Source organism: Salvelinus sp. IW2-2015, linkage group LG19 (assembly GCF_002910315.2).
Source record: "Salvelinus sp. IW2-2015 linkage group LG19, ASM291031v2, whole genome shotgun sequence".
NCBI lineage: Eukaryota > Metazoa > Chordata > Actinopteri > Salmoniformes > Salmonidae > Salvelinus > Salvelinus sp. IW2-2015.
Window position 1 is genome coordinate 13529556 of NC_036859.1, and position 27473 is coordinate 13557028.

The 27473-nt window shown below is 42.0% G+C and overlaps 1 protein-coding gene across 1 annotated transcript in view; it reads right to left on the reverse strand.

The window, feature by feature from the left end:
• The window catches only part of LOC111978956 (arf-GAP with GTPase, ANK repeat and PH domain-containing protein 3-like), a 231378-nt gene that overhangs the window by 55420 nt on the left and 148485 nt on the right, over positions 1 to 27473 (reverse strand). The window contains exons 11-12 of the mRNA XM_024009205.2: positions 26805 to 26963; positions 26314 to 26323 (exon numbers count right to left, since the gene is read on the reverse strand). Coding sequence (XP_023864973.1) covers positions 26314 to 26323; positions 26805 to 26963 — 169 coding nt within the window. The remainder of the gene's footprint in view (positions 1 to 26313; positions 26324 to 26804; positions 26964 to 27473) is intronic.

Here is a 27473-nt window from a genome sequence, read left to right on the forward strand (position 1 = left end):
GCTCTGGTTCCAACCTCGGCTCCGCCGACCATCCCGTGTGCCCCCCCCCCAAAAAAATATTTTGGGGCTGCCTCTCCTGGCCACGCTGCTTGGTCCTTTGGTGGTGGGTAGTTCTGTCACGGCCGATTTTCCTTTTATTTAAAATATCGCAAACAAAACAAGAAACGACCGTGAAGCTTACTAGGGCTATAGTGCCACTAACAAAGAGATAACTACCCACAAACACCAAAGGAAAAAAGGCTGCCTAAGTATAATTCCCAATCAGAAACAACGATAGACAGCTGTCCCTGATTGAGAACCATACCCGGCCAAAATATAGAAATGTAAAACATAGAAATAAAGAAACTAGAATGTCCACCCTAGTCACACCCTGGCCTAACCAAAATAGAGAATAAAAGCCTCTTTATGGCCAGGACGTGACATTGTCAGGGCATGTCAGAGCAAAAACCAAGCCATGAGGCCTAAGGAATTGTCCGTAGAGCTCCAAGACAGGATTGTGTTGAGGCACAGATCTGGGGAAGGGTACCGAAAAACGTCTGCAGCATTTAAGTTCCCGAAGAACACAGTGGCCTCCATCATTCTTAAATGGAAGAAGTTTGGAACCACCAAGACTCTTCCTAGAGCTGGCTGCCTGGCCAAACTGAGCAATCAGGGGAGAAGGGCCTGGGTCAGGGAGGTGACCAATAACCCGATGGTCACTCTGACAGAGCTCCAAAGTTCCTCTATGGAGATGGGAGAACCTTCCAGAAGGACAACCATCTCTGCAGCACTCCACCGATCAGGCCTTGTGGTAGCGGCCAGACGGAAGCCACTCCTCAGTAAAAAGAACATGACAGCCCGCTTGAAGTTTGCCAAAAGGCGCCTAAAGGACTCTCAGACTATGAGAAACAAGATTCTCTGGTTTGATGAAACCAAGATTGAACTCTTTGGCCTGAATGCCAAGCGTCACATCTGGAGGAAACCTGGCACCATCCATATGGTGAAGCATGTTGGTGGCAGCATCATGCTGTTGGGGATGTTATTGAGCGGCAGGATTGAGGGAAGATGGGAGACTAGTCAGGATCGAGGAAAAGATGAACGGAGCAAAGTAAAGAGAGATCCTTGATGAAAACCTGCTCCAGTGCGCTCAGGACCTCAGACTGGGGGCGAAGGTCCACCTTCGAACAGGACAACGACCCTAAGCACACAGCCAAGACAACGCAGGAGTGGCTTTGGGACAAGTCTCTGAATGTCCTTGAGTGGCCCAGCCAGAGCCCGGACTTGACCCTGAAGACCCTCTCCCTCTGGAGAGACCTGAAAATAGCTGTGCAGCAACACTCCCCATCTAATTGGCGTGAGAGGATCTGCAAAAGAATGGGGAAAACTCTCCAAATACAGGTGTGCCAAGCTTGTAAATGTGATATTTCAGTTTTTTATTTTTTAAAACATTTTCTTTTCTAAAAAACTTTTTGCTTTGTCATTATGGGGTATTGTGTGTAGATTGATGAGGGAAAAATCAATTTCATACATTTTAGAATAAGGCTGTAACGTAACAAAATGTGCAAAAAGTCAAGGGGTCTGAACATTTTCCAAAGGCATTGTATTTATATATATAGTGTGTATAGACAGTACGGACAGTATATGAATAGAAAATGTGTTTATGGCAGTAGTTATATTGGATGAGTAATGACTAGAATACAGTATATACATATAAAGTGGGTAAAACAGTACGTTGAACAATTGGTAAGTAAAGAAATAAAAACAACAGTAAAAAGACAGTGAAAAATAACAGTAGCGAGGCTATATACAGTATCGAGGCTATAAAAGTAGCGAGGCTACATACAGACACCGTCGGGCTGATTGAGGTAGTATGTTCATGTAGATATGGTTAATGTGACTATGCATATATGATGAACAGAGAGTAGCAGTAGCGTAAAAGAGGGGTTGGCGGTTGGTGGGTGGCGGGACACAATGCAGATAGCCCGGTTAGCCAATGTGTGTTATAAGCAGATAGCCCGGTTAGCCAATGTGTGTTATAAGCAGATAGCCCGGTTAGCCAATGTGTGTTATAAGCAGATAGCCCGGTTAGCCAATGTGTGTTATAAGCAGATAGCCCGGTTAGCCAATGTGTGTTATAAGCAATAATCAATAATTATAAGCAATAATGGCATTATAATGATTATAAGTGTAGATATGACAGTAGTCAAAAATTGTCAATTATTGCCAGCTCGTGCTTACATGGTGTACGTCTTCACACAATGGCATCAGTTGGAGTGTGTCCATGTCACATAAACAATAAAAGCTGGTGTGGGAGCACTGGTTGGTCGGCCCAATTGAGGTAGTATGTACATGAATGTATAGTTAAAGTGACTATGCATATATGATAAACAGAGAGTAGCAGCAGCGTAAGAAGAGGGGTTGGGGGGGCACACAATGCAAATAGTCCGGGTAGCCATTTGGTTACCTGTTCAGGAGTCTTATGGCTTGGGGGTAAAAACTGTTGAGAAGCCTTTTCGTCCTAGACTTGGCACTCCGGTACCACTTGCCATGCGGTAGTAGAGAGAACAGTCTATGACTGGGGTGGCTGGGGTCTTTGACAATTTTTTGGGCCTTCCTCTGACACCGCCTGGTGTAGAGGTCCTGGATGGCAGGCAGCAGAGCCCCAGTGATGTACTGGGCCGTGACGAGCTAAATCGGGTTCAAGTCCGGGCTCTGGCTGGGCCACTCAAGGACATTCAGAGACTTGTCCCAAATGTACACATAGTCATTGAATGACTATGTCAGCAGTCTCTAAGGTGCAGGGTAGAGTACCGGGTGGTAGCCGGCTAGTGATGAATGTTTAACAGTCTGATGGCCTGGAGAGAGAAGCTGTTTTTAAGTCTCTCTGTCCCAGCTTTGATGCACCTGTACTGTCTCCACCTTCTAGATGGTAGCAAGGATGAACAGGCTGTTGTTCGGGTGACTGGGGTCCTTGATTCTTAACATTACAATTTACATTTTCACTGTCATCCAAGCCAGTAATGTGGAGTGAATGCAATGTTGTCGATCCCTTTGTATTTTCAAGTATTGTGGTGGCAGCATCTCGTTATGGCTATGCTCGTCACCGACAGAGACTGGGAAGTTTGATAGGATCAAAATAAATATGAAAGGAGCAAAGCCGAGGTAAAAAGTTTGCCTCAGTCATCAGGAAACTTAACCCTGGAATTATGCCAAAGACAAAGACAGAATGGCTTTCCAAGAGGTATTGAGTGTTCCTGAATGGTCCAGGTTTGAATATAGCTGTCCATCAATGATTCCTAACAAAAGTTAGGGACAAAAATTAAGAGTTCTGCAAGGTTGGTAGAATCTTGTTCAAAATGATGCACAGCTGTAACGGCGTTCAAACGTGATTCCACCAAGTATTAACTCTTGGGGTGTTCAGACACACACAATCAATACATCCTCATCTTATATCTCTTAGTCATTTTTCTTTCACTTTGAAAATGCGGATTAGGTTGTGTAGATCTGTAGGGGGAAAAAATATATCCCTTTTTAGATCCCATTTTAAGGCAGCAAAATGTGAAGACTGTGCAAGGGGTGTGTAGACTTCCACTAGCGACGGTATCAGGGCCAGCGCCAGAACTAATCAGTTGGACAGCCATTTGATTTCCATACTAGAACCATTGGGCCTCGAGGGACCCCCCTTCAAGCTAATGAGCATTCTGACTGCAACATTCTAACAGTGTAATTAATACATTTCATATGTGCTATCGCAAAAATAATAATTTGGTTGTGTTTATGAAGGTCTTAAGTAACATTAGAATACAAAATACATATGTTTCAAATAACACAAATTATGAAAACATCAGCAGCCTAAACATCGTCATAAGCGCCAAGTATACTTGATAATAGTGAAAATCTGTACCAAAGCAATAATGGCATTATAATGATTATAAGTGTAGATATGACAGTAGTCAGAAATGGTCAATTATTGCCAGCTCGTGCTTACATGGTGTACGTCTTCACACAATGGCGTCAGTTGGAGTGTGTCCATGTCACATAAACAATAAAAGCTGGTGTGTGCGTTGCCGATGTTGTTTTTTAATTAAGACGTACGGCATGCTCTCTCAGTGAAGACATTTTGTGCTGATAATCGGCCCGTAACATTGTCACCGGCTTTTTCTATCCAAGTAGTACCGTCCCTTCCTCTCTCTTATCTCATCGGTGGTGGCGCGTGCAACTGCTCAGTGTATACCGTTATGGCGTTTTAGCGCTTAGCCTTCGGAGGTGTAGGTTCAGGCTCAGAATCAGAATCATCAGAGATGTCATAATGAATCATTTCTTCCCCACCATCGGAGTCATTTTCATTCAGATTTTGTAGCAACGATAACGCAGCATGTGCATCCATTTGTGTTGGTCTTCTTGCCGCTGTAAATGATGTACATGCTCATTTTGTACTACAAGTAGGCCAGAGTAGACTGATAAGACTGCTTGGATCTGGTGGACTGATATAGGGTACATACCATTTTCAGTTTATAATTAGAATAGATCAATACAACAGAATGGCCTGCCCTGTTCTTCATTCACAATGGGTGATTACATAATTATGCATCGTTCACTTCCCCTCGCTCATCAACTCACCAATTCTTCTCCTTTCTCCCCATCATACCTTACTTCATTGATTTAATCTGTTGCTATATGTGTGAAATTAGTTTTGGTATAGTTTAGGTTCAGTTTTGAGGCAATTATCGGCGTGATTATCAACTGGGCACGGCACCTTCAACTATCGGGAGAAGGAGAGGAGCAGGCCCTACTGTCGTCAGAAGGAGGGGCAATGGGGGAAAACCATTTAAAAAACGACATGCCCTCCCAAAACTGGTTATAACAACGAAAGTGTGTTTTAAAGAGAAGTCAAGGACAGAGTGGGGCATGACTTAAAAAATGTCAGAGTAATAAAAAAACAACAATGAGCAGTCCAACTGACTGCTTTAGTGGTTCTAGTGTGGGTTTTATAGTAAATACATGTCATTTAACTGTAAAATTACCTTTTAATGTGGCATGAACACAACCAGTCATGATGGTCAAACACAACCAGTCTGGAGGTCAAACAAATCACTTCAAAAAGTAGGTGACCTTTGCACGTTTGTCCAAAAATAATTCCAGCATCCGAACAGTGCACTATGCACCCACCAACTTTCCTTCAATCCCCAAGTGGCTGAAACTACTATCTCACCAGAGAAAGCATCTGAGAGAGCGAAACAGCGCCCCTCTGTCTTACTATATGTAACCCATGTATCTGATGCTGTATGGACAAAAAGAGTATGACATGTTGCCGTCCTTAGCGTTTAATTAGCATACTCTTTTTGTCCAGACAGCATCAGATACATGGGATACACATACTGACAGAGGGATGCTGTTTTGCTCGCTCTGATGATTTATATGACATTGATGCGTATTTCTGTCTGCGCGCATCTTGGTCAAATAAATTATCAATATTTTAATAATTTTATTTGGACGGGGAAAAAGATACTGTAGAGCGGGCCGGCCCCGTAAGGCTCGCCCATAACGCCAGCCCTGAACTGTATCAGAGATTATCTGGCTCATCTGAAGTCCTCCTCAATTCAAAGCGATCCAAATCTGATGGATCACATTCAATTTACCATAATAAAACTTAGCAGGAACGGCGCCGCCGAATGGCTCTCTGTTTAAAATGGAGGTCCTGTAGCCTACTGTTATGAGCCGCTCAGAGAGTTCACTTTGGCGTTATTAGCTAGTGGTTATGAGGGGCTGTCGGGAGCGAGAGAGCGAGGAAGCGAACAGCGGTAATGAGGCGCGCTGAGGATCAGGAGTCTCTCTCTCCTCTCAGCTAAGTGCCATGCAGCCTCTCTCAGCTTCTCCTCTCCTGGGCATGCGGGTACTGTGGAATAGGTATCAGGGCTAACCTGTGATTACAGTTTATTACACTCCCGCCAGGGAGATGACAGTTTAAACATGCTTCATGATGAAGACTGTGGACGAGACAAAGAGAGGGCTAACAGCTCGCTAACTGCCATAGAGAGTTGAAAAGAGAGAGAAAGTGAAAGATAGAGGGACAGAATGAGAGAGAGAAGTTTTCATTTCATTTGTAAACGCGTAATTCGAGAGGCTCTGGGAGCACTGTGATTTTGCCGGTAGGTCACTTGACACAGCAGCAGCTCACTGCCTGTCCTCAATCAACGACATCGGCTGCAATTAATGGCAAAAATTAGAAACAATCACCGCTTCCCCCTTATTATCCTCAATTAGAATTCACTAATCAAGGCCTGATCGCGCTCTGCTGCTCTCTTAAAACTAAATGTAAAACTTCATTACGGACCTGCCGTGGAAATCAAACTCCACATGCAACACGCTCTCCAGTACCCGATGGGAGGGCAGAGTAGAGTTACAGCAGTACACAGTGAGGGAACCTGACGAACAGAACTGCCTGGTCCTGCATTCACTTACGCATTTGCCTTCGCACTGAAATACCTTCACCAGAGAAGCCTGGGTGAATACCTTTAAAACATACACTGATGGTGTATACACCTACTTCAGTGTAAAAAAATAAATAACTCTCACACCCTCAGACTCGGTCAAACTGTTTCCTGTTTCCCAGATGCTCCCTGTTAGCAGGACACTACATATTGTACAACAACAAAACTTTGACAGGGGGTCACTGTTCGTAAAAATATCACAGCACTTAGGTGCCAGTTGAGTCTATTTCTCACTGAATCTAGGCGTAAAGGATGAAGTATATGAAGGAGGGAAAAAACAAGCCTTGTGCGGGCCCAGATTAAGAGGGTTCTCTTTTGAATTGCGAAGCAATAGACAAAATGGGGCTGAGATTGAATCAAAAGGCTGCGTTCAATATTCAAGAGATGTARCTAGCTCCCCATGTGTCTCCTTCTGCCTCTCCCTCAATAGGTTTACAAATGAGGACATTCTTTAAATAATATGGAAATGGTTACCTGGGCTAAGATACATTTTATACTTCAGCCTATCTGCTTTTTTTCTATTTTCATTTGGCTTCTCCAGAGAACCATGTTTTATGTTAACTTGAAACCGTGACGAAGGATAATGGAGTGATTGGGGGCGTGTTGACGTCTATTCAAATAGTAAAACATGAAGGGTCTGAACGGTGGACCGCCCACCTATTGATTATTGAAGAAACCACTAGAGGGTAAAATAAAGGGGTCACAATTAAATCAAGTATTATGTTGTTACCTTCTAGTCCTCCAGTCACATATCATATTGGATGACCGTATCCTGCTACACGTTTTAATTCAGATTCTCTATTTATAGGGGAGGCAAATGGTTCTGGCATACTCAAAGAATGCTTGTAAAATGTCAATAAAAACACACAAAAATATCTCCTTAAAGTCTACTTGTTTTTAAGTTTTAAAGCCCTTCTGAATTTACCCATTGTATGGAATTGGCAATGCAAGAACAGGGGACAAAGTAACATATTTACCCTTTGATGTGACTTCTCTAATATATCTATCATTTTCAGCTCATTCGTGGTTACCTTAAAGAGAACCATTTAAATAATTGAAAAAAAGAGAGTAATGGAGGGACTTGTAAATCTGGTCTGGGAGAAGTCTAGATGGTAGCTAATGAGTTATGTTAATATGAAGTCAAGTCCTCTTAGTTTACCAAACAAGGAAATAGATTTTAGCTGGCTGTTTAGTAAGTAGAGTGTCCATAGATTGGGATGACAGCACAGTGTTTGGCAATACACATATACAAATCACATCAACATTCACACACCACATTTACCAGACACGTGCTTCTCTCCTAAACAACATACATAACGCATGTAGCCTAGAGTACAGACACAAAAATACATGCGAAAACACACAAATATGCATGCACGCACACATGCACACTCACAGCCACACATTTATTTGAGAGGACCCCACCACGCTCTCTCCTCTAAGTAATTCTGCTTTGGGCATGCTGCTGATGGGAGAGGAGAGGGGTAGTGGGTGATGATAGAAGTGCCTGCCTTCCTGCGTCCAGGCAGAATTGATCGTTTGGCAGTTCCAAATGAGAGACGGGGCTCGTCTGCGGAACCACGAGGCCGTACGCGCAACGCAGCATTGGACTCCAGCAGCGCTCGTAAAGAGCGCTCTTTAAACTGCCGGGGCCCCTGGGAGCCCGTGGGGAGAGGGCCGCCGCCGCAACCGCACTAATGAGAACTAGCAGAGTGCAAACATGCATGGAAATGACTGTTATTCTGTTGATGTGCATTTAAGTGCTTTTTTACTGCCAACCACAAAGAGAGGGGAAATAACTGGTGATGAATGGTACCCCCGAAAAGCATTAATTTTCCTATTGCGGAGAGAGTGAGGGGGGGAGAGGAGCCAACACGCACAGCAAATGTATTATTTTACTTCACTCAAGTGCGCTGGCAAGGCTCTGTGATGGGGTGGGAGGGAAGCGGAGTTAGGGTGCTGGGATGGCAAATAACCTTCACTCACTTCCTCTCCACCATCATCTTTCGCTTCTGTAAGATAACAGTAGGCGAAAAGGTCACAGCGATCAAAAGCCTGATTACCTCATTATGAAAACGAGCTTTGTTCTATTCCACCTCTTCACCAATACCAGGGTCCTATTCATTAGGCACCAAATGGAAGAAAACGGACTGAAACAAGGAGGGACTACCTGAACTTTTCCAATAAGAAACACTTGTTTTCCTCTGCAAAAGGTTTTGCTACAGTGTGCCGTAATGAATACGAACGGCTATTGCACCTCCACTGATATGACTGTACCAGGTCTGTTCTGGACGTTTTCTATTGTTCATTGTGTCGTGTGTCACCATCTCGCTACATCTATTTCAATGACATCAAGTGGCTGAGACTTCATTGAGTAAATAGTGGGAGTGGAGTTGTGGAAGAAGGAGCAGGGAAGATGGAGTAAAAAAGGAGGAGGAAGAAAAGGTGGAGGGATGATGACATGGGAGGTGTGGTCGTCAGTCTCACCGGTCCCGGTGCTTGCACTGGTGTTGATGACGGCCTCGTTCCATTGGTCAGCGCTGGACACAGAGAAGGAGCGTTGGTGCATGCCGTCTTTACTTCCCCCGAAGCCCACCAGATTTCCCCCGCCGACCGAATGCTCTGACTGGAGGGACGTACTACTGTTAGAGTGGGGCGCACCTGGAGAGAGAGAGAGAGAGAGAGAGAGAGAGGGAGAGAAAGAAAGGGAGAGAGAGGGGGTGTCATGCATCATCATCTCATGTACCTGTACAAAGAGGTGCATTTCACTGAGGTTACAATCTCTTTTGCAAATTCAATTGTATGTTGCATCAAACAAGCCATATTTGTTAATAACAAGTTTTGCAGTTCTCTTTCTGTTTTTCTTTTTATCTGTACGAGAACAGACATTATAGTAAAGTTGCACAATGCTGCCGCCCCCTTTCTTGTGTTCATNAGAGAGAGAGAGAGAGAGAGAGAGAGAGAGAGAGAGAGAGAGAGAGAGAGAGAGAGAGAGAGGAGCCGACACGCATAGCGAATGTATTATTTTACTTCACTCAAGTGCGCTGACAAGGCTCTGTGATGGGGAGGGAGCGGAGTGAGGGTGCCGGGATGGCAAATAACCTTCGCTCACTTCCGCCGTCGTCTTTCGCTTCTGTCAGATAACAATATGCGAAAAGTCACAGCGACCAAAGCCCTGATCACCTCATTACGAAAACAAGCTTTGTTATATTCCACCAATTCCAGGTCCTATTTATTAGGCACCAAAAGGAAGAAAACTGACTGAAACAAGGAGGGACTACCTGAACTTGCCCAATAAGAATTGCTCATTTTAGTTTTCTCTTGCAAAACATTTTGCTAGTGTGGCCTAATGAATTCAACCCTGTGCACAGCTGTTGTACCAACACTGATATGACTGTACCAGATCTGTTCTGGATGTTTTCTATTGTTCATTGTGTGTCTATCTATTTCAATTACATTTAATGGCTGAGACTTCATTGAGTAAATAATGGGAGTGGAGAGGAGGAAGATAGAATGAGGGTAGAAAACAAGGAGAAAGGATGGAAGAAGAGGGCAGGGGGGTGCTCGTCAGTCTCACCGGCCCCGGTGCTTGCACTGGTGTTGATGACGGCCTCGTTCCATTGGTCGGCACTGGAAACAGAGAAGGAGCGTTGGTGCATGCTGTCCTTACTGCCACCGAAGCCCACCAGACCTCCTCCGCTGACCGAACGCTCTGACTGGAGGGATGTATTGCTGTTAGAATGGGGCGCACCTGGAAAGAGAGGGAGAGAGAAAGAGAATTTAAAATAATGTAATGCATCATCATCTCATGTACCTGTACATGGAGGTGCATTTCACTGAAGTTACAAGTCTCTTTTGTAAATCCAAGTGTATGTTGCATCAAACAAGCCACATACACTGAGTGGATAAAACATGACATAGACTGACAAGGTGAGTCCAGGTGAAAGCTCTGATCCAGCATAGTAAAATTGCACAATGCTGCCGCCACCTTCCTTGTGTTCTTTCTCCGTGTTACATGTGTAAACCCTGCTACCCCGTCTGCCTCCCCTCATCTCCCCTCTCCCTCCGCCTCGGTCTCTAATTAGCCCTTAATTAACAAGATACACTGATCGCTAATTATCTCGCCTCATCCTTCTGACTGCCACATCCATCTCTCCCGCCGTCGGCAGGCAGGTCCCCTCTTTCTCACCGACTTCCAATCAAGCAAGCCACGGATGCCTCCCTGCCTGCCTCCCTTTACTAATTCATGGGATAGGCAGCGCAGTGTGGGGTCCTTCCCTCCTGTTCCAGTCTCGACAGCCACACAACACAACAGATCCTGACTTGACTTCTTCTATAGTTATAGTTCCACAGAATGCATATTTTCATCTAGAGTGTATATATATATATATATTTAATTTTTATTTAATTTATTAAATTAAGCCTATAATAATGATGTTCTTTTGCAACAAAATTATGTCAATTAAAACTTAATTGATTAACTATTCCTGACACTAATTCACAATCAAAATAACCAAAATAAGTCCTCCTTGGTTGATTAGGTACATTATCTACATGGTATTCATCAGTAAATCAACAGCCTTATCAAGTATGGGTTTTTATTGTCAGAGCTGCAATAAAGAATAAATACATACTATAAAAGTTGCCCATGAGAGTTTGTTACCACACACATTAAGCCCAACTAGAGATAATAGAGTGAAAGTGTAACAATACGACCTACTCCTTAGGCTGTACTAAAAACAAAAGAGAGTAATCAACTATACTATAATCTCTGCTGGATATTCTCCAAAAAATTATAGACTAGAAGCAATAATTTAGCAACAGACTAATATAACTTAATCTACTCAAAGCAAAGACTTATGAGAGGGTAGCAGTCAAAAACTTTGTTTTGGTAAAAGTAATATATTTATTTTATTAACTGTAATAAGATGACTGACAAACAGCACACACATCAGGGCCTTTTAATTTCACAATTACAAGACTTTATATAAAAAAAACAATGTTTGATTGAGGTTTAACAACAATAACAGTTGCTAGATATACTGTAATGTGTGCCGTGTGTAAAGTAAACTAAGCGGCGCTGCGCTCTTGTTAGGATAATACGTCCTTCTCATTAGCGGGAGTAATAAGTGTATCAAATTCACATAATCATGTCTAATTAGTATCAGTGTTTATCTTGTTGGGCCCGGGAATATTTATCTTCAGGTCCCAGAGGGGAGGGAGGGATTGCAGCGAAAGAAGGAGTAGAGAGGGGGAGAGAGGGAACCACGCTGGGGAGCGCTGGCTGAATTAGCATCCCCAAATCAGGGCATTGGAGAGAAGAAAGAGAGGGAGGGGAGTTCGAACCCCAGGAAACATTTATAAAAAAAAATGTAACTTTCTAGACTGTAAGTGAGTGAAAAATCATCACATTTAGTGAACAGGATAGAACAGATTACAACAGATTAGAACAAAATGCCTTAAAATTCGCCTGGAAAATAGTGCCATCATTGAACAGTGCTTAGTATTATTAGTATATTTAATATACAGTGCATTCGGAAAATATTTAGACCCCTTGACTTTTACCTTGACTTTTACCACATTGTTACGTTACAGCATTAATTATTTTCCTAATCATATCTACACATAATACTCCATAATGACAAAGCAAAAATATAATATTGTTCAAATGTAGATATAAAAAAAATGGAAATATCACATTTACATAAGTATTCAGACCCTTTACTCAGTACTTTATTGAAGCAGCGATTACAGCCTTGAGTCTTCTTGGGTATGACGCTACAAGCTTGGCACACCTGTATTTGGGGAGTTTTCCCCATTTTTCTTTGCAGATCCTCTCACGCTCTGTCAATTGGATGGGGAGTGTTGCTGCACAGCTATTTTCAGGTCTCTCCAGAGATGTTAGATCAGGTTCAAATCTGGGCTCTGGCTGAGCCACTCACGGACATTCAGAGATTTGTCCCAAAGCCACTCCTGCGTTGTCTTGGCTGTGTGCTTAGGGTCGTTGTCCTGTTGGAAGGTGAACCTTCGTCCCAGTCTGAGGTCCTGAGCGCTCTGGAGCAGGTTTTCATCAAGTGTCTCTCTTTACTTTGCTCCCTTCATCTTTGCCTCGATCCTGACTAGTCTCCCAGTCCCTGCCACTCAATAACATCCCCACAGCATGATGCTGCCACCAACATGCTTCACCATAGGGATGGTGCCAGGTTTAGTCCAGACATGACGCTTGGCATTCAGGCCATAGAGTTATATCTTGGTTTCATCAGACCAGAGAATCTAGTTTCTCATGGTCTGAGAGTCCTTTAGGTGCCTTTTGGAAAACTCCAAGCGGGCTGTCATGTGCCTTTTACTGAGGAGTGGCTTTCGTCTGGCCACTCTACCACGAAGACCTGATTGGTGGAGTGATGCAGAGATGGTTGTCCTTTTGGAAGGCTCTCTCATCTCCACAGAGGAACTATATAGCTCTATCAGAGTGACCATCGGATTCTTGATCACCTCCCTAACGTCCCAAGAATGTTTTTGATAACAAAATGTTGTTTTTTCATAAATACATTTTTACAATGAAATATCCCTGGAATGTTACGTGCACAGCAGCTGTAACAACCACCACAGAACATTCCCCACACATTCTCATTAGGTTTCCAAGTATTTTAATAACACAATGTACCAGTAATGTTTTTAGAACATACTGTGAGAGCAATCTAAATGGTTCTGAGAAAACATTACGGGAACATTCTGCTAATGTTGATGGAGATATTATTAAAAAACACCCATAACAACAAGTAGGGAATATTCCCACAATGCTCTCATTAAGTTATAGTGTGACATTATGACATGATTGTTCCAATAACATTCCCTAATCATTCATGTCTGGATTCAATTCAATTGGTTCTGAGAAAACGTTACTGGAATGTTCCGATAACATTAATGRATATGTCATCCGAGACATCTATATCAACAAGCAGGGAAGCTTAGATTTAGTATGATCTCTATGCAGGGAAACTTTCCCCATTACTCTTATAAAGTTACAATGTGATGTTATGAAATGATTGTTCCAAAAACATTCCCTATACATTCTTCAACAATCATGTCTGGATTCAATTAAATTGGTTCTGAAAAAACATTACTAAGTCTAAAAGTATCTGGTGTTATATGTACTTAAGTACGTACAGTGGTAGAAAAATCACTCAATTGTCATACTTGAGTAAAAGAAAAAAAAAGGAAATGGTATACATCAAATTCGGTTGTCTTGTTTAAAAATATATATTTTACGGACAGCCAGGGGCACAATCCAACACTCAGACATAATTTACAAACGCAGTATTCGTGTTAAGTGTGTCCGCCAGATCAGAGGCAGTAGCGATGACAACGCGTTACATTGATAGGTGCGTGAATTGGACCATATTGCTGTCCTGCCTGAACATTCAAAATATAAAGAGCACTTTTGGGTGTCTGGGACAATATAAGGGAGTAAAAAGTACATACTTCTTTAGAAATGTTGTGGAGTAAAAGTAAAAGTTTTCCAAAATAAAAATAGTAAAGTAAAGTACAGATACCCCAAAAAACTAATAAAGTAGCACTTCAAAGTTTTCTTTACTTAGTTACTTTACACCAATGCTGTAGGCTACTTAGTCTGGTGCGCCACCAGGATCCTAATGTTTCTAGTGGATTTCCCTTTGTACTGAAATCGGATGGCCTCAAAGCTCATCACTAAGCTAAAGACCCTGGGACTAAACACCTCCCTCTGCAACTGGATCTTAGACTTCCTGACAGGTCGCCCCCAGGTGGTAAGGGTAGGCACCAACACATCTGCCACGCTGATCCTCAACACGGGGGCCCCTCAGGGGTGCGTGCTCAGTCCCCTCCTGTACTCCTTGTTCACTCATGACTGCATGGCCAGGCACGACTCCAACACCATCATTAAGTTTGCTGATGACACAACACTGGTAGGCCTGATCACCGACAACGATGAAACAGCCTATAGGAAGGAGGTCAGAGACCTTGCCATGTGGTGCCAGGATAAAAACCTCTCCCTCAACGTGATCAAGACAAAGGAGATGATTGAGGACTACAGGAAAAGGAGGACCGAGCACGCCCCCATTCTCATCGACAGGGCTGTAGTGGAGCAGGTTGAGAGCTTCAAGTTCCTTGGTGTCCACATCACCAAAAAACTACCATGGTCCAAACACTAAGACAGTCGTGAAGAGGGCACAACAAAGCCTATTCCCTCTCAGGAGACCGAAAAGATTTGTGATGGGTCCTCAGATCCTCAAAAAGTTCTACAGCTCCACCATCCAGAGCATCCTGAATGATTGCATCACTGCCTGGTATGGCAACTGCTCGGCCTCTGACCGCAAGGCACTACAGAGGGCAGTGCGAACGGCCCAGGGCCAAGCTTCCTGCCATCCAGGACCTCTATACCAGGCGGTGTCAGAGGAAAGCCCTAAAAATTGTCCAAGACTCCAGCCACCCTAGTCATAGACTGTTCTCTCTACTATTGTCTGGCAAGCAGTACCGGAGCGCCAGGCCTAGGTCCAAAAGGCTTCTTAACAGCTTCTATCCCCAAGCCATAAGACTCCTGAACAGCTAATCAAATGGCTGCACAGACTATTTGCATTGCCACCCCACCCCCCTCTGTTAAGCTGCTGCTACTCTATGTTTATTTCTATGTATAGTCACTTCAACTCTACCTACATGTTCATCTTACCTCAATTACCTTGACTAACCGGTGTCCCCTTCACATTGACTCTGTGAAGGGGACACCGGTTAATTGCAAATGTCGCAGAGTTAAAGCAGTTCTGCATAGAAGACTGGGCCAAAATGTATCCACAGCGACGTGAGAGACTGATCAACAACTACAGGAAGCGTTTGGTTGGAGTCATTGCAGCTAAAGTTGGCACAACCAGTTATTGAGTGTCAGGGGGAAATTCCTTTTCACACAGGGGCAGTGGGTGTTGCATAACTCTATTTATGAAATAAATTAAATAAGTATGCAATTGTTGTGTTATTTGTTCACTCAGGTTCCCTTTATCTAGTATTAGGTTTTGGTTGAAGATCTGATAACATTCAGTATCAAACATATGCAAAAGTAGAGAAGATTTGAAAGGGGGCAAATACTTTTTCACAGCACTGTATGTCTTAGTACATATGCACATGTATGTACACCTTACCGCAATCTGCCAAGCAATAATTTCACATGATTTCTGAAATCAAGTTTGTAGGGAAAATAAAAGTCAAAACCTCCCAACTTTACAGAATACACTGTAAACAGGATTGGTAGAGTAAGAAACAATAGAGGATACTTCTTTTTCTAGATTTAGTTATCCTATCTTTTGAAAGACAAAGGCTATGAAGCAACACACAMATKTTTGTGTTAGTCCCATCCCAGTGGCACAGGAATGTACAATAAATGTCTAATAAAATGGCATGCAATTCCAAATAATTACCATATATGTTTCTACAGTACATGGAGTGTTGTACAACTAACTCCCTCAACAGTAAGATAACACTAACACATTAAGGAAACCTCCGTGGACTGTTCAAAACAAAAATAGAAATAACATTCTAAGAACATTGAGGGAATGTTTTGTGCACCCGGATACAAACATTGCAAGAATGTCATCACAACTGGACATATTTTGTGTTGTAGGAACMTAAAGAAATGTTTTACAAACTTTAAATAACATAACATAAAAAATAAAATAACATAAAAAATGTGTTATGGGAACATTCTAGAAATAAATGTTTTTGCAACCAAATAGAACATTTGTAATAATCAGCACAACTGAACAGTTTTTGTGTTTTGGGAACATCTTCCCACCAGACTGTTCCCACAACCTAATGAAACATTATGGGAACCTTTAAAGAACAGACTAAATGTGTTCTGGGAATGTTCTTGCAACGTCAGGCAAATGTTTTATACAAACACTGTATAACCATCAGCACAAGTGGACATGTTATGTGTTGTGAGAACACTTGCCGTAACCTAACGAATGTTCAGGGAACTTTCACAAAACCAATTTTGGTTTGCTGGGATGATTGACAATTTAAATCTGAAGTTAACTTTTTGGGCGACATGACTAAATTCGCATAGAAATGTGAGTTAAAGATCTGTCATTCTCATTGAAAACAAATCTAAAAAGTGGTAGATCTGTTCTAAGTGTGATATTTCTATGATTCCTGTTCTTACGTTTAGTTTTTGCATCTTTTACTTTCAGTTTTGTACACCAGCTTCAAACAGCTAAAAATACTATATTTTTGGTTATGGAAAAGATATTTCACAGCGGTTTAGATAGTACAATGATTCTCTACACTATTTTGTACTTGCTTGTTTTTTCCAATAAACTGAAATTATGCAAACTATTCACATTTTTGAAACCATAAAATGGAGGACCGATATCTGCATAGTGCATCTTTAAAGCTGAACAGAAAAACAAAATTTACAACCTTTGATATTTTGACAAGACATATAATACTGTAGTCTAATAGGTGTGCTAATACTATTTCTATGGGGCAGATAGAGAAGAGTTCTCCCCTGATGCGACCAGCTGATTATAGCTCCAGTGTAATTACATTATCCGCTGCTTTATGCAGGAATGGTCTAGGTATGCTCTGTGGGGACTAATTGATGAATACATGTTTAATTCATTAATCATTAGCATCACATTTGACAATTAGACATGATTGTTACTTGAATTTTAAATATGAATCCAAGCAGGGTTTGTGTATTTATATAGCGGGGGGAAAAAGTTCCCATTTGGAAGGCCAAGAGTCATACTACTTGTTAGAATGTGTTGGTGGCCTGTGTACTATCACTAAGAAAATATCTAATGAAAACATCAAAATCCTAGCAGAAGTATTTTGCCTTGTTAATCAGTTTCTGTGGTTCTGGTGTTGTCGTGAATGTAAAAATGGTGCACTCTCTATCCATGTTAGAACATTCTATTTTCTAACACCATACACATTTCCTGACTGACAATGGGGTATTCCACCTCCACGTCAAGAAACAATAAAGCATATCACCATGTTCATTTTGTCATTCTGTCTCAGACATGTACTGTAGCACATTGGGGGTGAACCCACCTAACTTTTATTGCTCYGCGCACTATTTCCAGCCGTCCATTCTCCATTGGTAAATGTCTGGAGGTAAGTGTTTGTAGTAATGAATGAATACAGCACCATCCTGAGACAATCACAGACCAATTACCTGTCAAAGCTATTCAACTGGCTATTTATATAGGCTGAATTTACACAAGGTACAGTGCCTTCAGAAAGAATTCACACCCCCAACAGTCTGTTGTGTTACAACCTGAATTTAAAATTGATTCAATTGAGATTTTGTGTCACTGATCTACACACAATACCCCATAATGTCAAGGTGGAATATTGTTTGTCTCATTTTCATTAAATTAATAAAAAATGTAAAGCTGAAATGTCTTGATTCAATAAGTATTCAACCCCTTTTTTATGGCAAGCCTAAATAAGTTCAGGATTAAAAATGTGCTTAACAAATCGCATAATAAATTGCATGGACTCATACTGTGTTCAATAACAGTGGTTTACATTATTTTTGAATTACTACCCCATCTCTGTACACCACACATACAGATAATTGCAAAGTCCCTCAATCAAGTATTGAATTTCATGCACAGATTCAACCAAAAAGACCAGGGAGGTTTTTCAATGCCTCTCAAAGAAAGACACCAATTGGTAGATGTGTAAAAAAAATAACAGAAGCTGAATATCCCTTTAAGCATGCTGAAGTTATTAATTAGGCTTTGGATAGTGTATCAATACACCCAGTCACTACAAAGATACAGGCGTCCTTCCCAACTCAGTTGCTGGAGATTTCACCATGAGGCCAATGTTGATTTTAAAACAGTTAAGAGTTGAATGATTGTGATATGAGAAAACTGAGGATGGATCAACAACATTGTAGTTACTCCACAATACCAACCTAAATGGCAGAGTGAAAATAAGGAAGCTTGTACAGAATAAAAATATTAAGTAATACTGAAAAGAATGTGGCAAAGAACTGAACTTTTTGTCCTGAATACAAAGAGTTGTGTTGGATTTGCCCCAAACATAACACATAACTGAGTACCAGTCTTCATATTTTTAAGCATGTTAGTGGCTGCATCATGTTATGTGTATGCTTGTCATCGGCAAAGACTAGAGAATTTTTGGGATAAAAAAGAAACCAAATACCAAAAATTCTAGAGGAAAACCTGGTTCAGTCTGCTTGCCAACAGACACTGGGAGACAAATTCACCTTGCAACAGGACAGTAACATAAAACTCAAGGCCAAATCGACACCTGCAGTTGCTTACCAAGACGACATTGAATGTTCCTGAGTGGCCTAGTTACAGTTTTGACTTAAATCAGCTTGAAAATCTATGGCAAAACTTAAATGGTTGTCTAGAAATTATTAACAATCAACTTGACAGAGCTTGATGAATTTGAAAAATAATAAATTGGCAAATATTGTATAATCCAGGTTTTCAAAGCTCTTAGAGACTTACCCAGAAAGACTCACAGCTGTAATCGCTGCCAAAGGTGCTTCTACAAAGTATTGACTCAGGGGTGTGACTACTTATGTAAATGAGATCTTCCTGTATTTCATTTTCAAGAAATTTGCAAACATTTATAAAAACATGTTTTCACTTTGTCATTATGGGGTATTGTGTGTAGATGGGTAGATTGCGTGTAGATGTTTTTATCCATTTTGAATTCATGCTCTAACACAATGAATATGAATACATTCTGAAGGCACTGTACTGTAGAAATACTGCCATTACAAAAATAAACTCCTGAAAAAGTTTTTGGGGAAAACTTGGTGACAAAATAAAATTATAATTGTAATTCCTGTGATAATTTAGAAGAAACATATCCCTTTCATACCAATACGTTTTTCCGCCAACTTTTTATTTTTTATTTTATTTCACCTTTATTTAACCAGGTAGGCTAGTTGAGAACAAGTTCTCATTTGTAACGGCGAACTTCACCATATCACCTACTTTTTTCCTCCTTTTCCTTACATGTCAAAGGTACTGCTGGTATCAAAGCCTAAACTTATATTTCCGCCTAATGACCAAGCAATCATTTCGGTAAACTTCTGCCTGCGGCTTACTATACATGTAGCCATAACGCTGAGACGGCACTGGCACGCTCTTTGCTCTTAATCTCTTCATGGTTGCTAAGCAGCGCCAGTAACCATCCTCCTGCCAGTTCTAAATTGTGCAAGGCATGCCACTTCTCACATATCTCTGCATAGAACCCCACTAAGCATGCACTGTTTTCTTAACCCTAATTGGATGGATCCAAAAATAATTATTGTGGGAATAAATATCACTGAATGATGAAAATATTGGAATAAAGGAGGCTAATGCATTTGAAGGCATGTATCAAATTGTTGCTTACTGAACCTCCCAAAGTCATCCAATCGTTGTAATAAATTTCAAGCAATAGCCTACCCACCTGTGGTCACCTAGATGATCGTTTCAGCACCATTTTGATTAGGACAGCACGCCATCATGCCGCTTTGAGACAAGCGTGTGGTCTCGTCTTGATAAATCAATCAATGTCAGATTTTTGTTTTCACCGAATCACCGTTTGTATTAGGCTACAATGGGGTAATGGGGTAATGTTAACTACGTTTGTATTAGGCTACAATGGGGTAATGTTAGCTAAGTTGAGGTGAGTGCTGCTTATGATCATCTTGTCTGGTTGGCTAATTTATTACAGCATTTTGATAGCATGTTATGTAGTTTAACAAGTGGATTATTTAGTAAACTAAGCCTACGCCCGAACAAAAGCCTGTGACTTTACTGACTGGTCTCCATCAACGTGATTTTGTTTCACTGAATCMCCCTCTGTATAGCAATTTGGTTAATTGGTTTCTGGCTGGGGAAATAAGAGGAGGTGGTATAGCTCATCTATTACAAATTTTGTTTGCTCATCTATCACTAATCAGAAACATTTAGCTGGCAATAATGTAGCCCAAATCAAGTGTAGGCCTATTATTTTTTCTCGATCGAGTATAGGCAACTCCAAAACCCCGAAGGGGTGACAGCGGTTCCACACGTTCCCGTGACACAAGTTGTGTGGGAAAATATGATTTGTATTTTATTCTGTTATATTCCATTATATTCTTACTACAAAATATATGTGTGTTGACTGTGATCGGGGTAAGTGTGTCTTGTCTGTTTAAACCTTTTCATGCGTGAGTTCCAAATATCTCTAACGGTCGCCCCAGCGTGAGTTGTTTTATGCACGTAATGTCAGAATGCACTCACTGTTCCAAAATGTGATTGTTACACAACAGGACAGTGCTGTCTGCTAATTATATATAGGCTATGTTTCAACTTGTCAATTTCAAGTTTTATTTTCTAACAAAAATTGAGGTGTGTTCCGCCTCCTCATTAATTCACATAGAAGTAGCCCATTTCACTGTTGCGAACAATTTAAGTTTGAGGCTTTACTGAGCGGGACAAACTTCTCTCTTTGAGGAGAGCCCAAGCACTTCCCCACTTCTGCAGATCAAGTATGCAGACATTTGCGCAGTCTTGCACAAACTTTTTCCTCGTAGCACATTTCCTGTCTGATATTCACGTTGCCTTCATTCTTGTTTTCCTTACAAATAATAACTTTGGACATGTGTGCGTTCCTATCAAAGTAAGTGCCTTATTTTCTGTATTTTGTTGTTGTGTCTACTGTAGCATACAGTATGTACGTATGGAGCATTATATATTTACAGTTTTATTCACATGTTTTCAAGTACTGGTGACAAATAATGCATTCTGATTGTAATGGACACCTATGGATGTGTGTAAAATAATTTTTGGAAGGTTGTACTGATTATGATGAGCTAATGCTAAGCTATTTGCCAGCTATGTGTGGTGCCATGTTTGTTGACATTATACAATGAATTCTGGATGTCACGTAAACATCTGTCAGACCAAAGATGTTATAATGAGGTGAAGGAATGGTTCCGGAGTAAACTTGCGGAAGTGAATGAAGGGAAGTAAAGGATCGTAGATGACACACCCCCTTCAACATGCATACTACACACAGACCAAACTCATCTAGTCTCCACTTCTTATCTTTGGTTGATGCGAAAAAACAAACTAAAATAATCGGATTACTTTAGATTTTTTGAAAGTGTTTTACTCAATTATTTCAAGCAATGTGATCTCACCCATGATGTGATGAATTGTACATAGTAATTGCTATTAGATCATTCATATTGTGGTTTCTGTCAGCCGAGAGTTAGCAAAATATGACTGCTTGTGTTATGTCAATCTTTCCTCAGTTAGCGCTAGGACTAATGTAGCCTACATTTTCCGGTTTGGATGATTGTGTTATTCTGTCTCTACTTCTATGCATGTCTGAACATTGCATCCAGAAATAAACTGGTCACATTCAGGACATAACTTTGTAAGGACTGTGTTTGTGCAAAATGTTTCTGAAAAAACAGTGTGGCCAGCTCAAGCGCCGGATGTTCTAAATAAGCGCTCTAATCACACTGGTTTGAGCGTAAGCTGCAAGGACCACTGTAGAATGATCAAACCCGTTCGGTGGTACGTGTCAAAGGGTTAATGAACAAAATAATTAACTATTGATTGAATTAATTTGGACGTAACGTAATTTCAACTCAAAATATGCCATTCTATTTGAAAATACATTTGATTAGTTTTATAATATTTCTTAGGACCTGCATAAATGAATGAATAATGGATTTATTTTTTATGGTGTATATTCAATGGATTTATTAATATAGACGGCCAACCACAACAGCCACTAATGGCCGGCATGCGCACGGGAGGTATAAAAATAGCATGCAGTCAAGAATGTGGTAAAAATGGGCCTGTTTGTAAGGGGGTCATATAAACATGACCCATTTTTTACAGGCAAAATACCATCAATTCTATGTGAAAGCAGCATAAGATTGCTAGTAAACACCTGCAAGTTAATAGAAATGTCCAAAACCTCTACAGCGATCATGTAGGCCTATACCGGTATTTAAAACAATTATAGAAATATGTTCATTTGACATGTTCATTTGACAAATATAAGTGTGTAGGAGAGAGAGAAAAGGAGTGGTTTCCATGCTGAGTAGGAGCAGCAGCAGCAGGGCTGGCTCTTGCTGTGGCTGTTCGCTAAGTAGAAGCGATGGATTAGCGAGTAGCTACAGAGCGGCGGTAGCGGTAATGTCATCTCGACTCTCATTTCTCTTTGGGCCGGCGCGACCATGCATGCCCTCAGAGGGCTGATGAGTCGTGACGCCGAGGCCTGACCCAACCGGGGAGTTGTTGCCATTATGTACAAGTAGGAGGATAACGAGGCATTAATGCTAATGTGGGGGACCGAAGGAGGGAGGGAGGAAAGGGAGGAAAGGAAGGAGGGAAGCAGCACATCATCAACGGCTGTGGCCGTGCAATCCACCACCACTATCATCACTATCACTACTCACTAACACCGCCTGTCTGACCGCCCGCCCGCCTGCCGCCACCCCACACCCCCCTTTATGGCTCAGCCCTGTCATCTAACTATCCTCCCCTCCACAACCAGCCTCATCCTCTTTAGGAACCATTAGGGGCCAGCCCCAGCCTGCACACCCACACCGGGCTGGTGGCCAGTGAGACAGAGGCATGGTTGTGGTGGTGGTCAGTAAATCAGTCCGTGCCCACTGGTGGGACTGTATGTATGTGTAGCCCAGAGCAAGAGGAAGAGTGGTTTACAATGTATAAGGAAGGAGCTGTACAGCGAGCAACACAGGCACACACCACCCCCTCCCTGCGCCTTTCCCACAGACAGTACATCTCTGCCGCCCATACGATTGATTAAAACTGATGGGCCTCATTAATACTTTGATACAATGCATCTGTCGTGGGTGACACCATTGGATGCGTATTAACGGAGAGGATCATATTTAAAACGGTTCCGCTGAACACTCAGAGAGAGGAAAAGGAATTAAGCTTGCACACTCCTTCACTCATAGACACATGGGTTCATTCATTTACTCTCTTTCTCTCCATCTCCTATCTCCCTCCCTCCCTTCCCCCCTCCACCCCCTGTGATTATAAAAGGTCTTTAGATCCATGGAAGTGAATGAATTACCAAAGGCAAAGACAGGGTTGTGATTCAGACGCCATGAATGACAAATTACCCCTTTGTTCCCTTCATCAATTGCATGCCTAATGAAATCAAACTCACGCCGATCGCATCAGGAGAGGAGAGGGTGCTCCAAACGGGAGAAGACCTGCCGTGATTTGTAACCTTTCTCCCCTAAATGGAGATTAACGCAAATCGTCTCGTATTGTTCCCCACCCGGATGCAAAAAAATTGAACCTCTAGAATGGGGTGTCACAAAGATATCCTTTACTAGCTCTGTATTTACAGCAGAGTGAAACTACACTGAGTGGACAAAACATCTTTCCATGACATAGGCTGACCAGTTGAATCCAGGTGAAAGCTATGATGTCACTTGTTAAATTCACTTCAATCAGTGTAGGTGAAGGGGAGGAGACCAGTTAAAGAAGGATTTTTAAGCCTTGAGACAATTGAGACACGGATTGTGTATGTGTGCCATTCAGAGGGTGAACAAGCAAGACAAAATATTTAAGTGCTTTTGAATGGGGTATGGTAGTAGGTGCCAGGCGCACCGGTTTGAGTGTGTCAAGAACTGCAACGCTGCTGGATTTTTCACGCTCAACAGTTTCCCGTGTGTAATGTGGTCCAGTGGGGTCCTGATGTACAAATCCTGGCCAGGACCCCAAAAATAAGAAAGGGCTGGGCCACAAGTGTTCTCTGCTGTCTGGTCTGTCTTTTCCACTACTGCACACTCCAATTAGCTACAGCCATGGCAGGAGGAAACATGGACCCCACTCCTCGGCCGATAGAGGACGCCCTCGTTACACCCCCCCCCCCTCCCGTCTATCCCCCCTCTGGGGACCACTCTGCTAATTAGTATTAATTACTCTTAATCCTAACCCCTAAATCTAATCACTGGCTTCTCCTCGCCTCTCTGGGCCTAGCTGCCAGAGCAGAGTAGAGCAGAGCAGGCACCCTCGTAGCCAGCCATCCAACCAGTCAGCTAAGTCTATTTATAGGCCTGTGTGGACTGGAAGGAAGGCATTGGTATTGGCAGGACACGCAAGTCAAGCCCCAACCTGATCATTGTTCCTGTGACATTACATACAACCTTGGCTGACGGAATTTAGGTCACAGCAAAAATATTACATCTGGACAAAATAAATGTCCCTCGATGGATATTTCTTATTTTTTTCTTTGAAATTGATTATTATGAACAAATTAATTATATTTAACGGGGATCTCATTCATCAATTCCCTATTTAGTAATTGAAGGTAGAATCTAATAGCCTTACAAGCACTCCTTCAGTAATCCTGTCATTGTTTTTATATTGTGTTGGCTCATCTGCATAATGACAAATCATACATTGAGACAATTGACTTGTAGGGACTCATTTTATAACATTGTACCATAATCTAAAGAGCTTTCACACAATTACAGCAACAAAATACATATTACATACATAAATTCACCTATTAGGAGTATACTTTATTGTATCCTCTGTGCAGTGAATGGTATTAATGTGAAACCCCTCCTCTGAATACTTTAGTGTCCCTAGTGTCTCTTTCAGTCCACTGAAGAACCTCTATTGATTGTCTGTTGGACTGGACATGAAGTCGATAGAGGCTTACATACAATTGGACTGGGCATCACGTTGCTTATCTTAAGCTATTCTGTTGATATCCTGCAAATGACTTGATCTGTGGTTGTTCACCGTGCTTGGTTGGGGTTTGGCTCGAGGTAGAAGTTGTTCCCATAACCGCAAACCTAAAATCATATTACCTTAATCCCAAACCTAACCGTAACCGTTAGGAGGAATATCTGACCCTGTTTCAGTCATTAGTGGAGAACTTCTACCTTCTCAGTTTGTCCATGTTAAAATACACTACATGACCAAAAGTATGTGGACACCTGTTAATCGACCATCTCATTCCAAAATCATAGGCATTAATATGGAGTTGGTCCCCCCTTTGATGCTATAAATCGCCTCCACTCTTCTGGGAAGGCTTTCCACTAGATGTTGGAACATTGCTGCAGGGACTTGCTTCTATTCAGCCACAAGAGCATTAGTGAGGTCGGGCACTGATGTTGGGCGATTAGGCCTGGCTCGCAGTCAGCGGTCCAATTCATCCCAAAGGTTGTTTGATAGGGTTGAGGTCAGGGCTCTGTGCAGGCCAGTAAAGTCCTTCCACACCGATCTTGACAAACCATTTCTGTATGAACCTCGCTTTGTGCATGGGGGCATTGTCATGTTGAAACATGAAAGGGCCTTCCCTAAACTGTTGCCACAAAGTTTGAAGCACAGAATTGTCTAGAATGTCATTGTATGCTGTAGCGTTAAGATTTTCACTGGAACTAAGGGGCCTAAACAGCCCCAGACCATTATTCCTCCTCCACCAAACTTTACAGCATTCTTCTGGCATCCACCAAACCCAGATTAGTCTGTCGGACTGACAGATTGTGAAGCGTAAGTCATCACTCCAGAGAATGCGTTTCCACTGCTCCAGTGGAGGCGAGCTATACACCACTCCAGCCAACACTCGGCATTGGGAATGGTGATCTTAGGCTTGTGTGCGGCTGCTCGGCAATAGAAACCTATTTCATGAAGCTCCCGATGAACAATTCTTGTTCTGGCGTTGCTTCCAGAGGCAGTTTAGAACTCGGTAGTGAGTGTTGCAACCGAGGACAGACGATTTTTACACGCTACCCGCTTCAGCACTTGGTGGTCCTGTTCTGTGAGCTTGTGTGGCCTACCACTTCGCGGCTGAGCCGTTGTTGCTCTTAGACATTTCCATTTCACAATAACAGTACTTACAGTTGACCGGGGCAGCTCTAGCAGGGCAGAAATTTGATGAACTGACTTGTTGGAAAGATGCCATCGTTGAAAGTCACTGAGCTCTTCAGTAACGCCATTTTAATGCCAATATTTGTCTATGGAGATTGCATGGCTGAGTGCTCATTTTATACACCTGTCAGGAACGGGTGTCCACATATGAATGCACTCATTTGAAGGGGTGTCCACATACTTTTGTATATATAGTATACATTTGTCAAACACTTTTAAGATACTTCAAAGTATTTGAGGTGTGCTTCAAGCTTTTGGGATTATTTTATTTGTTCTATTATAACATGTAAACTAAATCAAAGCTAGCTTGACCTATGTTTTTGACCCATATCTGGTACAGAGGTCTAGAATGGACCCACAGTGTGGTGACTAGGCATTCCCTCTCACCTGTGGTGACTACGCCCAGCTGCAGGGTGCTACGGTCCTTGGTCAGCCCGTTTGTCTTGGGACTGGCGGTGGGGGCGATAGTGGTGACCGCTCTGGGTGGTCGTTTCCCTGGCACCTTGACCGTGGTCCTCAACAGGTCAATCTCTTTCCCGTGCACGTTCTGCATGTAGTCCTGGAACACACAAACATCACAAAAAACACACAGAGTCAATGTCATTACTCTAAAACGTGGATATTTCATTGAAAAAAGAAAACGCTAACTGCCCCATTAGCTGACAAGAAATAACATTTCACTTTTGTTTTATGATATGACATATATCTTTCATCCACTTCAAAGCAAAATAAAAAAGTACCAAAAGCGACTGATCGACAGCTAAGAGAAGTTTTAGAACATTAGGTATCACCTGTGCTCATGCTGCCTCACAAGCTAGCTGGCTTTTAGAGGCTTAATGAGTAGACTAATGAACGCAAACAGTCATTCTCTTTCAATTTGGTCATTTGATTTCGATTTAAAACAACATCACCATCCCAAGTGGATGAGGAAGGAAAGCCAAGGTGAAACTCATTGATATCAGCAGATATCAATGAGGAGAACTCTGCGCTCTGCTCGGCCTTTTACTGGGTGTGCCCCCCCCTCATCTCTAAATCTCTCTCCTTTCCTTTATCACAGTGCCATAAAGCA